Here is a 13685-nt window from a genome sequence, read left to right on the forward strand (position 1 = left end):
ATAATTTACACGCTTTAATTTGTTTCCAGAACTGGTCAAATAATTGGATTCTGCATTGTTTAACTTCTTGTGTGATGTGAGAGAGAGAGAGAGAGCGCCTCACTGTCTTTAAGATCTGTGATTATCATTTGTTCCACGAGCACTTTACTGCTGCTGAGTGAACAAAAGGGAAAGCTTCCTACAACCAAGTATTCTTTGTAAGCTCTGATCTTCCTCTTCAGAAGAACTGTCAATGATAAAACAAAAATCTGAATTGTAACTTATCTGTTGAGACCTTTTTCCCCCTCTCGTATCTTTTTAATCAAATCCCTTGGTTGTAGAGCTGCAACAGTCAGTCGATTAATCATTAAATAGAAAGTGAATCATTAACTATTTTGCTAATTAAGACATCTTTCAAGTTAAAAAGGTCGAAGAGTTGTCGGTACAGCTTCTCAGTTGTGAAGAGTTTCTGCTTTTCTCTTGTTTTATAACATAATTTAATATATTCATGTTGTGTTCTGTAGTTGGGCAAAACAAGTCATTTGAAGACCTCATACTGTTTGTTAAAAATGAATTTTCTCCTTTCGAAAAGCCAATTTTGAGCGAATCACGAAGATAAAACATTTGCTTTTGTCTGTTTCTGTTGGACAGATGTACACTATGACCCAGTCTAGAGTTTAAGTAAAATGTTAAGCATGAAACTGTGGTGCAAAAACATTAAAACCAAGACACAACTGAAGTAAATTAGTTGAATTCTCTTATTTGAATACAAGCCCTTTGTGCCTCTACTCACTCGGATTTGTTAGTCAGAAAACAGAGATATTAAATGTACTGTGCATTTCCCTTTTGATCCCCCTGAGGCAGCGTGTTTTTATCTCAGTCACTCTTGTTGTATACTAATGACGGCAGAAGACAATAAGCCTTAATCAGCTGCCATTTCCCTCTTGCTGTTTACTCACATCATGGAAGATTGGAGCTGAGTGTGTTCCTAACTAGCGTGGTATAATCAGCTCAGATAATGGCACGCTAAACTTTTACATCTGTGTCTTTAAATCATAGTAGATGGATGTTTGTAGCACGCTATACTGTGGCAGGACTGAAAGACACTGTAGCTGTAAATGTGCTACTGTAATGAGACTTTTTTTTAGTAAAGTGCTATACATTAAAACTGACAGATCTCATATAGTGAGATGAATTGGCGCTGTGATCTACTGGTCCATCTACGTCCCAACCCTCACTTATGGTCATGAGTTCTGGGTAGTGACCAGAATGAAATCGCGGATACAAGCAACCGAAATTAGTTTCCTCCGTGGGGTGGCTGGGCTCAGCCTTAGAGATAGGGTGAGGAGCTCGGACATCCAGAGGGAGCTCAGAGTAAAGCCGTAGCTCCTTTGCGCTGAAAGGGGTCAGTTGAGGTGGTTCGGGCACCTAATCAGGATGCCTACTGGGTGCCTCCTGTTAGAGGTGTGTTGGGCACGTCCCACTGGTAGGAGGCCCTGGGGCAGACCCAGAACACGCTGGAGGGATTACATATCTCATGGAAATATGATGACGGAGAAGTGGATGAAAATGAATGGATGGAGATCTCATATAACACAAGCTGCTTTAACACAAAAATGCAGTATGAGAACAGCACATGTTGGTGAAGTCAACATAACTGCAGTTGTGTGTTAAATGTTGATGCTTACTAACCAAGTTGTTCCAGAGTTGAGACAAATTTGTTTATTTTGTCCTGCAGATATCAAGGAGCGGTTCACCGGCTATGTTCTCCTGCTCATCGTTTGTCTCAGGAACATGGAGCAGTTCTCATGGAACCCAGGTAATCATCTGTTCCTCAACAAACTGCAGTTTGAGAAAATCTTTCTGCTGTCATAGTCGATGCAAACACAGCCATAGTGTGTCTGTTTCAAAAGCTGAATACATAAAAACTGGCTACATGTTAGAGGTTACATTTCCACCCTCGCACAGCGGTCAGTGTTTGTCACGGTATAAATCCAGAGAAATATGCTGAGCAGCTTTTTTTTCCTGCTGTTTTGGTGTTTTTTGACCCCATGCAACACCTTGGGGATCTTCTCTCTCCCAGCAAACCGTGAATGAGACGGAGCAGAGTGAAGGATGAGAGCTGGGTGTTTCTGTGTGACAGCCGTCTGAAAACACTCAGCTCCTCCTGTCAGTCTCAAAGCCAGACACACAGTGGATGACAGACGTGGCCTGTCAGCTGAAATCATAACACTGATGTGCTAATACTAGCAGAGCGATGGCCTTCTGTTGCTATAGGTATACAAATCAGAAGTCTCCACTAATTTACTTATCTTCCACGGAGCATTAATGGTGCCTGCTCTTCTTTGTTTACATCATACAGAACCAAAGCACCTGCTCTCAGCTAATCATCTGCTAAACACTTTATCATAGTTAAAATGGACGAAATGAGAACTGAAGGCTCATTAAGAATTTATTTATTTTGTAAACAGCAAGAAGCCACAGGGTCGTATATAATGAAGACTGCGTATGGATTGTGATGGTAAAGAAATATATGTACAGCATCTGCAAACTTGTGCATTGAATTGTGTGAGTAATTATATGACTTAAAGCTGCACTAATCAATATATTTGTTTTAATGATATTTTAAATGACTGTCTCCGTGTTTAGACTGCAGGCATATGAGATTCTTTTTTCACTCGCACGTCTCATGCAACAGATCCGCTCTCATTTTAATCTATGCTGCTGTCTGCACCGGCTCTGTGCTGGCTCACGTCTCAGCTGCGTCTCACGGGCGTAAACACAACCTAAAGCGTTTATCAATGCTTGAAGTCTATTTTTTGACAATACACAAAAGTGCAAGGTTGACGTCCGATAAAATGTCACTGAATAAATGTGTTTATCTACCTTTTGCATTCTACGTGGAGCAGAGTCTGCTGTCTCTGAACAGAGCCAGAGAACAGCACACTTTGCTCCAGTTTGTTATCCTACTCTTCCTTCACTACTGTCCAGCAGTTGGGAGACAAGGGATGGGAACTTCTTGGGTATTGAGGAGCTGTAGTGGTTATTCATGGGCAAACTGTAACCATCACTGAACATTTACTGCCACTACTGCACACTGCACAGAGAGTTTGGTTGCTCGATGCTTTGAATTTGTGGACAAGACCAAACTGGAATAGACATAGTGAATGCTGTCGTTACACTAGCTTAACACTGGCTTTTTTGGAGACAGAAGTGACCATATTTGGACGGGAGGGTGGATCTGACACACAGACTGTAGCAACGCCTCGCAGGCAGCTTGTCACTCAAAGCAGGCCCTCCCTCAAATATGCATTATAAAGAGCTATGTCAAAATTCACCCAACATACAGTTGTCATGCATGTTGAAATTAACTACAGAGATGATTTTTTTTTTTTTTTTTGCTGTAAATTTGGCATTTTAACATGGGGGTCTCTGAGGATTGACTCACTTCTGGAGCCAGCCTCCAGTGGCCATTGAAGGAACTGCAGTTTTAGGCACTTTGGCGTAGGCTTCTTTTTCAGGCTCTGTTATTATCACCCAATTTTGCAATTCCTCTCTGCTCTATTAATTATTTTAGTGTGTCTCAGCTCACTGTTTTGTTTTTCAGCCCTCAACTTTACTGTCTCGTTTCATCAGTTGGCGGGGAGTAAAAATGGAGCTAAAAGCAGAGTCAGTGGACAGAGAACAAGACTGCTAATTAATGCTAATGTGACTTTGTATGCTGGATGTGAAATAAAAAGTCAGCAGCATCCAGGGAAGGATTCCTCTTAAATTAGATTAAAATTATTTACATATAACACATAAAGTCTCATGTGCCATTTTTCTCCCCTCAGACCACCTGTGGGTGTTGTTCCCCGACGTCTTCATGGTCATCACCTCTGAAGTTGCTGTTGACGTTATTAAACATGCTTTCATCACCAAATTCAACGACATCACTGCAGATGTAAGAGCCAAACCTGATGTTCATTATTTCTAAAACAGCCTCGCAGTTACACAGTATGTGTGTATTATAATACTGTGTATGTGGTCCGTTTATCTTTCCTAATTAAAACTTGTTTGTTGGCACACTCCGTTATTGTTCGTGTCTCTCTCCCAGGTGTACAGCGAGTACAGAGCCAGCTTGGCTTTCGATCTCGTCAGCAGTCGACAGAAGAATGTAAGCAGCTTCTCATTATACTTACATAAACAGCATCGAGCCTACGCAGCTAATCAATGCAGTTTTGTGGAGTGCTGTAATGTGTGCTTGTCTGTCACTGTGTAGGCTTATACAGACTACAGTGACTCAGTGGCCCGGAGGATGGGCTTCATCCCTCTGCCTTTGGCCGTTCTGGTAAGAGACGCTGCACTCTGTTGTTATTCAGGCACAAACACCAGAAGAGAGTTAGTCATCGGCACATAAACATTAGCCAGAACTTCCTACAGACTTGTACGTAATACCACTGCCTGATGGTGCTCACCATGTTTTTAAATCCATAATTATTTTCCACCACAGAGTCCATTTATTCTGCCTTTTAATGTTTTAACAGCTGATCCGTGTGGTGATGAGTTCAGTGAAGGTGCAGGGAGCTCTTTCATACACGTGTGTGTTCCTCTTTTATCTCGGGTAAGTCTGTTATACATTACTAATGTTATGTCATGATTATGTTTCCATGTTACATTTATTGTGGATGGCTTTGCCAAGCATCCAGAATTGATGGGAGCTTTAAAGCCTCATGTTGCTGTACTTGTTACACTGAACGTGGCATTTTAATTTTACATATGCTGCATGTATTTTAATCTGACTGTGAAAATGTAGCTCAAGAGGAGATTTAAAGGCTGAAACTGATTTCAGTTGTTCATGCACATTAATCTGGTGATAAGATATGTTGTTATTCCCTCTTCTTATTGATATTCAGAGTTAAACCATTTAAAATTGAGGTCAAAGTCTATATTTCCATATTATTTTTATCTTAACGCTGAATTCATTAATCCATTTATCAGTGCATATGTAAACGTTTACATTATATGTTTAACTGTAGTGTGTTAAATGTGCACAGAGACTCCCATGTGCTGTATACAGACATGCATGCAGAGTCACACTAACACATGCGGCCACTGTCATAAACACACAGTGAGATTCAGAGACACACACAGTTACATAAGTATCACCACTGTGCCCTCACGTTCTCCCTGTGCAGAGCTGCTGATTGCCTCGCTCACTCTCATTTGCTGGATCCTGTTGGGCTCGTACCATTGAAGAGTTTCCCTCAGGGTGAAGAATACAATGTTGTCATCTCTAGTGCCATCTCTGGCCTTCCCCACCCCCTGATTTAAAAATAACTCTGGCTCGAACAGGCCGCCGTGCCTTGGCAAAGACTCAGCCATGTTGACACGCTCTCAGTCCGAAACACCCTGTCACAGCGAGCAGTGGTCCACAGACCCAAATGTGTCTGTCTCTGTCATATCACCGTGTCAGAGGTTGGGCCTTATAGCAGAACCCAGAAACACACAAGGATGGTCAACATCAACATCCTGGTGTCAGTGGTGTGATGTGAACCAGATGGTTGAAGAAATTCATTATAGCTGCGGCTCAAGACTGCTCTGTGATAACTCTGCCACATCCCAACACCAGATAACAGCAAGAAAGATGGAATAGACTAAAATCATAAACCTCATTATTTTTCTATTTATTCTCATCTAAATCTAAACTTCATCGTGGTGCTGAATCCATCAGCTAAACTGGCAAATAAACTCAAGTTGCTGAAAGAATTCTTAAATACATCGGCTGCCAAAACAAAGCAAATATACTAATGTGAAATGTGAAAGAAACAGTATTTATTTCACAAATTAAACTGCCATCAACAAATACAAACAATTGTACATCAGAAAAATGCTTTGTCATGATTTTATTATTTAGTTATTCATCAAGCAAAGTCAGTTTAAAGGTAAACTACTGTATGCAGGAATTGTCAGTTGTCAGTCAACAAAACATTCAAACTTGGCTCCTCCTGCCTGCACTGCATCTAAGTACACTGCAAATTATGGTACTATTAAAAGAACATTACATTTGTTGTCACAGAAAAGCCAAAACTTAAGCAAGCTAACTTAGCTAACCGCTGGCACTTACCTTTCCAACAAAAAACAGGCCAACTCCACTCTTCATCCTCATCCTCTCTTTCAGTGCTTGCCAGCTAAAGTGAAAGCCAACCCCAGATTCACTCTCGTTTTGGAACGAGCTTTGTCCGCTTGGCGTTTCACCTGCTATATTTGTGTTTTTACGCCCCTGTGTCTTTGATTTTTGTAGCTTCTTCTTGGATGCCTGCTGCTTACAGTCCAAGACCTGTTTGCTACACGGCAACACAGCAAAATAAGATAAAAAATACAGGCAGAGGGCAGAATCTCTGCAGATACATACACCGCCACACACTTCTAATAGTGAAGTGAAGACTGAAAGTGTGCTCAAAAATTATAATAATTCTGTATAATTTTCTTTTCTTTTTTTCCAATTTGTTGGACATTTCTTACCAAGTTGCTCATTGCTCTCTCCCATTTTTTTGAAAGACATTGCACCAATTTGCTCAAGGTTTAAAGGTTTAAATACTTGCAAAAGGCATCTGAAAGCAGCACAAGAAAAGTGATGTTTCAAAGGGTTAAACAATAGAAAATTGTTTTTTGAGAAATAGTTTTTGATCCATTTCTTCCAGTCAGATAAACACCCTTCTAAACAGCAGCCCTCTCCCTGTTTAGGCTGGTTACACTGAAAGTGTTGAACAGTATTGTGCTGCTGGGGAAGTCATGTGTTTACGTCAAGAGAGCCAACATGGAGGACAAACTGTTCGAGAGACCCTCCACCGCTCAATCCTCCTCTGGGAAAAGCCCCAGCAAAGCTGACCAGGCCAGATGTCCAACACCTTCAGGTAAATCACTAACTGATTATCTTGTAAACATCATGAATGTCTTTTTTAAAAAGGCTGCGTGTTTATATTGATTACGTTTCTATAAATTAACATTAAACACTAGGTTCCATAAACAGCTGACGGACACAGTGAGAGACTAAGTTGTTAATGTAGTGGAGCATTTAGCAGCTAAAGAGATAGATATTTTCCTCAGGAGTTGGTGGAGACCAAAAACAGAGCTAAAAGAGAGTGAATGTTGGACTAACATTCATCAGGAGAACACAAACATGACTCCAAATGGATGATTACGTCGCTCAGTAAAGGATGGGTGTATAAAAATGCAACTATTTGCCAACAAGTAAACATATTAACTTAAATAGTGATGATATGTCAATGTTGTTTGCGGCTTGTCTCTGCTGCCCCCACATGGCCAACAAAATAAGTTGTTGCAGGTTTAAATTAACATGGAAATAATTAGTATGTCAACATGATTTTTCTCATCACTTCTATCAGAGCAAAAGTGGAAGTTTATTGGAAAAGAGGAACACAGATTGACCCATTTATAATTTTCTTAGTATCTTTACAAAATTATTCAACCATCTCCGCTTGATAACCCTCCGTCCTCACTAATTACACCAAGTGGAACTATCAGGACTCCTACAATCCAGCAAACCAGAAACAGTCCTGGAATATTTCAGTTTTTGAATATATAGGTACATTTGGATATAACCTTTTTTCTTTGTACTAGCCAGCACTCAAATGATCAGCTTGGCACTNGTACAGAGCCAAAATGACGACAACTGTATCATTGTCCAAATAATTATGGACCTGACTGTATAGGTACATTTGGATATAACCTTTTTTCTTTGTACTAGCCAGCACTCAAATGATCAGCTTGGCACTCAGTAATGAACAATACTAAATTAAATAATATCCTGATTATATAAGTCTCTTTACATGTCTAGCTGTTACCTCAAGACCTCAAGCCATCTATTTGAATAAATATATTTTTTAACCAATATCCAACAATAAACGCCGGCACATTAGACACTGAGAGTTTATTGTGCACTCATATCTTCAGCATGAAATATTCAGCGAGCTTGCAGGAGCCCTCAGCTGAGGTCATTATGCAGTGTGAAAACGACACTTTGATTTTGGATCCAAATACAGAAAATGCAGCACAGACATGTTAAAAAAACAGTACTTCAGTTTTTGCAGCTGCTGTACAAGCAGTGACAGAGAATATATCACGTTTGTTTTGAATCTCACAAAAGCTTTTAATCACAGACCATCAGCTTGAAATATATCACAGATTTTGGAGGTTGCATCCTATTTTGAAGATATGAAAAGACCTGTGAGAGCATCCTGGTGGTTCTCAGGAATAGATATCTAGTAAATGAGATGTCCTGGGATTTAATCTTTCTTATGAATAATATGCATGCTGCTCTCTGCCTCCCACTCAATTGCTGATCTTCGCTGTGTCTCTGCACTTTGACATACTGTGTCTAATAAAACAGTAATGTCTTATAATGATATTTAAAAACAAACACACAGAGGAAACAAAGCTCTGTTGTTGTTTATATCTCACACTAAAGTGGAAAACACTAATTTATATTCCAAATCATGTGTTTGTCCGTTGCATGCAGCACAGTTTACCAAACTCTCCCCGCCTTAGAGAAGAATTATATTAACATTTTTAAGCATTCAGCTGACATTTTAATTTACATTTTGGGCAATTAGCTGACACTTAGATTTACATTTTAGGCATTTAGCTGACACGTATCCAGACAGATTTGTCAGCAGGTAGGAGCTCAGTGTCCAGCTTCAGGCAGCAGATGGAAACATCCTGTGTGTGGTGCCGAAATTAAACTTGTGACCCTTCAGTTGTAGAAACTACCTGAGTATCAGGCTATAAGTTGTTAGATGTAGAGTTTGATTCAAAAGCATTTAGAGGTTAAAACAAGTCAATGTGATGTCCAAGAAACTAATCAAGCAACCCTGTATGAGTCTTCAAAATGGCGAACCTCACACTCACTCTTTGCATTGTGGTTAAAGTACAGTATACTGTCATGAAGTCTTGTGTGTATAGCTGCAAGTAACAGTATTTTTTATGATCAATCTGCCACATATTTTGTCTATAAAATGTCAAAAAATATGCATATTCTAATTGTTTTATAGAAACAGCCACAAAAACTTAAAGATCGTCAGTTTATATTTATATTAGACAAAGAAAAGCTGCAACTCTTCACATTTGAGGAGCTGAAACTAGCAAATGTTCACCATTTTGACTAATCGATTAATCTACTAATAGACCAATATTGGCACCACTTGTATGCATTTGATCAGTGATCAATAATGTGGCACTGAAGCGTAGTTCAGACCAAAGATTCGTGACAAGACGAGTTGAAACAGCCAGCTACTTGTAATGCGCCATTCTGCAACGTTCTAAAAACCCTGCAGTTCACACCAATGCAACTTAATGAGACGGTGTATCATCTCTATGCAACAACTCTCTGTACTTCTGTTCTGATTTTCAGCTTTTCAGACTTATTTTGTGGCTGAATATAATTTGTAGCTTCTTAAAACATGAATGAGGATAGTGATAGTGAGATACTGGCTACAGTTGCATTTGTAGTAGTGATGAAATTGTGAAAAACAGAAACAAAACGAGCATTAGACGGACTGTATTTATAATAAATACGCCACAGTAGTATCCGTTATATTGGAGGGGCATAAGCACATACAGTGAGCAGCAGCAGCGACCCACTGTCTGACACCGGCACACTGTGAGGATGGAAACAGAGGGCTCAGCAGGTACGCAGCAAGCGAACACGCCGTCTGTGGTCATTTTGACTTGACCAGCCGATTTCACTATAAGCTGATTGGCTGTTGAAACAGGTGACAAGCTTTTCGTTCTAAAACCAGCTGCCGACGATCTGACCAGCTGAGTTGCAGGTGACACCATCAACCGCCTTGAGTCGAGCTCAGACCGACTAGTTCACACTGCTGCAACTTTTCTCCAACGTTCTAAAATGGTTTTGACTCGTCGCAAATCATTTGTCTGAACTGGCCTTAAGGGACAGTTCACCCCAAATTTAAAAATACATATTTTCCTCCTACCTGTAGTGCTGTTTATCATTTATTAGATTGTTTTGGTGTGAGTTGCAGATTGTTGCATTTGTAAAACTCAGCATGAAAGTCTGTCCAGAAATCATGAACCAGTTACTCGAGATAAACCACAGACCTTGTTGTGAGCAATTTTCTTTCCTATGAACTACCAACTGTATCACTGGGCAGGAGGAAGCAAGCATCTTAGTTCAATACTTATATACTACATAGCATCAGAGAGCTAGCTAACGTTACAGCTCAGGAGGATGTCATTAATGTTTACATCTTGCGCTGTCAGGAGCATGAGTAGATGTACACGTCCTTCTGTGTGGTGATGCGGTTGGTGGGTGCAGTTTGGTAGCTAAGAAAGCTGACACCACAAGCCTAGTGCCATATAGTTCTGTTATATCGGAAAGAGGGCAGACATCTCTACGGCCAATATCTCCAACACTCAGCAACTCACACCAAAACAATCAAAATTAATAAACAGCACTAGAGGTAAGAGGAAAATATGTATTTTTGATTTTAGGGTGAACTGTCCCCTCGAATTATGGTTTGACAGTTTGAGCTTTGACTGTAGCACTTCCTTCAGGCCAATGAATTTAATTAGTCTAGACTCCAAAATGGGTCATACGTCCAAAATTGTATCAGCAGTACTTGAAATTGTTATTTTAATACAGTTAAATCAAATCACAAAGTTACTTTTTTGTAAGGATAGTTGTTGCTATATAGCAAGGGTTGTTTACAGCACACTCAACCTTGTGGAAGATCGAGCCCTTCTGTGATAAGAGATCCAGATTAATTGATTATTTAAATGGCATTGTCATTTTTTTATGCACAAATACAAAAAGTTACTTAGCTCCTGGTTCTCAGTCCTGAGGATTTGCAGGTCTTATGTGATAGTAAATTGAATATATCTGTCAAGAAACTAATATGCCTTTTCATCAATAATAAAAGTAATTGTTAGTTGTAGCTGTAGCAGACTTTAGAGGCATTGACGTGCCAAAAATCATCCCATATGACAAATATCAACAACTAAACAAACAATGAGGGTTTGGTCTAACATTCAAATATTTACATATGAATATCCTCATTAACATTCATGTATATATCTTGACACTGTTAAACAGGCCCTGTACCTCAGGACACACACACACTCGCGTACGATCAGACACACAGATTTGGAGGTGGCAGTATCTCCCTGTCATCCGCAGCCAAATCCCTGCAGATCTTTTCTCCCATGTGCCACAGACCTGCCTGCTGCTCTGAGCCAGGAGCTTTAAAATGACAAAGATCCTGATGGTGCATCATGTCATATCAAACATCAAAGCTCCTACCAGCGCTTGTGTTTCAAACGAATCTGGTTTCTCAGAAAGCAGCTGCTACAAGGCTTAAGGCGGCATGCTCCGACATATAGAGTATAATAATAACTACTTTGAGGTTGTGGGAAATTAATGTGAGTCTCCTTCTGCTTCCCACACATTTAGCTGCTGGGATTTCAACCAGCTACCTCTCTTTTCTAACATTACGCTACTTTGGCGTGTGCCTGGAGCTTTACCTGCTGCCCCAGTGGATTCACTGCACAATTATGTTCATCTGCACGTCTTTGTCTTTACAATGATCGGGATTCACGTAACATTAGATATGCCATCTGTCTATACTGCATGTTTTTGTCCAGAGGGCAGAAACGGGTAATGAGCGGTTTCACATCAGCCATTTCAAGCCCCATATGGTAGTTAACTTTTATTAAAGCTCACATATCTTCCAGAGAAAAAGTGGAGATCTATGTGTTTCTGCACTGGCTTGAATAATGTTTCCGCCAAATCTTTTGTAATGTGCACCCTTAAGGACTCTACGGCACACTTTATTTACACATGTACATGATAAAACCCAGATAGAGAGGGTTGTAATTAAAAGAAAAACAACCAATGTCAGCCTCACACCAAATTACTTTCAGAATGGTTTCACTGTCGCAGACAAATTTACAAAGTTGGGATAAAATCAGGAGAGTTTACCTCAGTTGTGTGCACTCCCTTAGTCTCGATCGTTTGGTGTAAGGTGGTAATAAAACTCTGTCTGAGCGTTTCTTTTTTAGTCTTTGTTTATCTTGATGTCCCAGTAAAATCCAACATGTTTAATATTGTTGTACCGTGTCATACTGCACTGTGTCGTACCATATCATATCATATCTTATCGTATTATAGTGTAGCGCAACATATCGTATCGTATCGCATCGCATCGCATCGCATCGCATCGCATCGCATCGCATCGGCTCATGAAATACTGAAATTCAATTACATGAACATTGTCAACAACCAACAGCTACACTCTCTCCAACACCAGGGAGCAGCAACCAGGTAGACAGTCAGCATGGAAGGGACCAACTCAGGGGAGGTGCATGAACATGAACAAGTCTTGGTTCTCTTGCGCTGTTGTTGAGTGAACTAAAGTCGGTGTTCAATTCATCATGTATCTGATCCACCATCTGGCACTTATTTTAGTGAGAAATCTTAATTTTTTTAAATGTTCACCTCTTGTTCCCATGATCTCCTCCAAATAAAATATTGCAGCTAACCAACAGAGGCTGGTCGCCAGGCTGGCTGGTAAGTGAAATTTTTTACCAGCCAGGCAGATATTTTACCCGCCAACCAAATAAAAATTGCTTTTAAGTGTTGTAATTTGCTATCAGTATTATTTAACATGTCATTTGGGTCTCGCATGCGATTCTCAATCAATATTTTAATAGTGTGAACTAATATTAGTAATAATGTATGCTAAAATATGAATAACTGTTTCAACAGTTAAGTGTAATATTTGGATTAATAAATTCTGTAGTATTCTTACTACAGTGCAAAAAGAATCTTTGATTAAGGAATTTTACATGAATCACTTACTTCAGTTTCCTTTGGACAGTTGAGACATAAGATTTTAGCTCGACCAGACTGCAACAGCAGGGCCTGACCTGTATAAACATGAATGTCTGACCAGTGGTGGACAAAGTATTCAGCGACATGACTTGAGTGAAAGGGTGGACAAAGTATTCAGCGACATGACTTGAGTGAAAGTAAAGATACTCTTGGTCAAATATTACTCCAATACAAGTGAAAGTTGTTCAGTCATTTTCAAAGACAGAAATGTGAACGGCTCGTTTCTCCTCTGACACAACACATAGCCTACCTGTGTGGGCAGCGATCGCAGCGCACCAAAATTCTCGCGCAAGCCCATTCACATCAGACGCGCATTTCTCCACGCTGGTCGACAAGTGGTTCTGCTCCCATGTGTCTCCATCACATTTGGGGCTGTTTTTCCATCATGGGTAACTGCCTGGCTTGACACATTTGCTCGCAGTCCGCGCAGAAAATAGACCAGACGCCGAAACGATCACTGCAGGGCAGCTCCGCGGCCAGTGTGGATGACACAATCGGTTAACATGGGCGCCGAAAGGAAACTGGCTTTGCTTCTCGGCGCTTCGAGGCTATTCACAGCGCTTCCGCGGGCGGTGTGGCCCTGGCGTTACGTGACCAAAGATCGTCTCTGCCTGAAATACACATTACTCTTCCAGGAAACCAGCCAATACCAGCACCGTTCTACAGTAACAAAAAAATGCATTTTTCGCTGGTAAAAAAATAACTCGCCAGAGTGGCGAGTGGTCTTAAAAATTTACCAGCCAGAGACAAAATCTACCCGTAATTGGCGAGTGGCGAGTGTTAGTTTTGGACCCTG

The 13685-nt window shown here is 40.4% G+C and overlaps 1 protein-coding gene across 1 annotated transcript in view; it reads left to right on the top strand.

Annotated features, from left to right (window-relative positions):
- tapt1a (transmembrane anterior posterior transformation 1a) overlaps positions 1 to 13685 on the top strand; it is a 39150-nt gene that overhangs the window by 17525 nt on the left and 7940 nt on the right. The window contains exons 8-13 of the mRNA XM_050042858.1: positions 1718 to 1798; positions 3813 to 3922; positions 4076 to 4135; positions 4241 to 4309; positions 4506 to 4582; positions 6706 to 6875. Of these exons, the coding sequence (XP_049898815.1) occupies positions 1718 to 1798; positions 3813 to 3922; positions 4076 to 4135; positions 4241 to 4309; positions 4506 to 4582; positions 6706 to 6875 (567 nt within the window). The remainder of the gene's footprint in view (positions 1 to 1717; positions 1799 to 3812; positions 3923 to 4075; positions 4136 to 4240; positions 4310 to 4505; positions 4583 to 6705; positions 6876 to 13685) is intronic.

The sequence above is a fragment of the Epinephelus moara genome, chromosome 4 (assembly GCF_006386435.1).
Source record: "Epinephelus moara isolate mb chromosome 4, YSFRI_EMoa_1.0, whole genome shotgun sequence".
NCBI classification, from domain to species: domain Eukaryota; kingdom Metazoa; phylum Chordata; class Actinopteri; order Perciformes; family Serranidae; genus Epinephelus; species Epinephelus moara.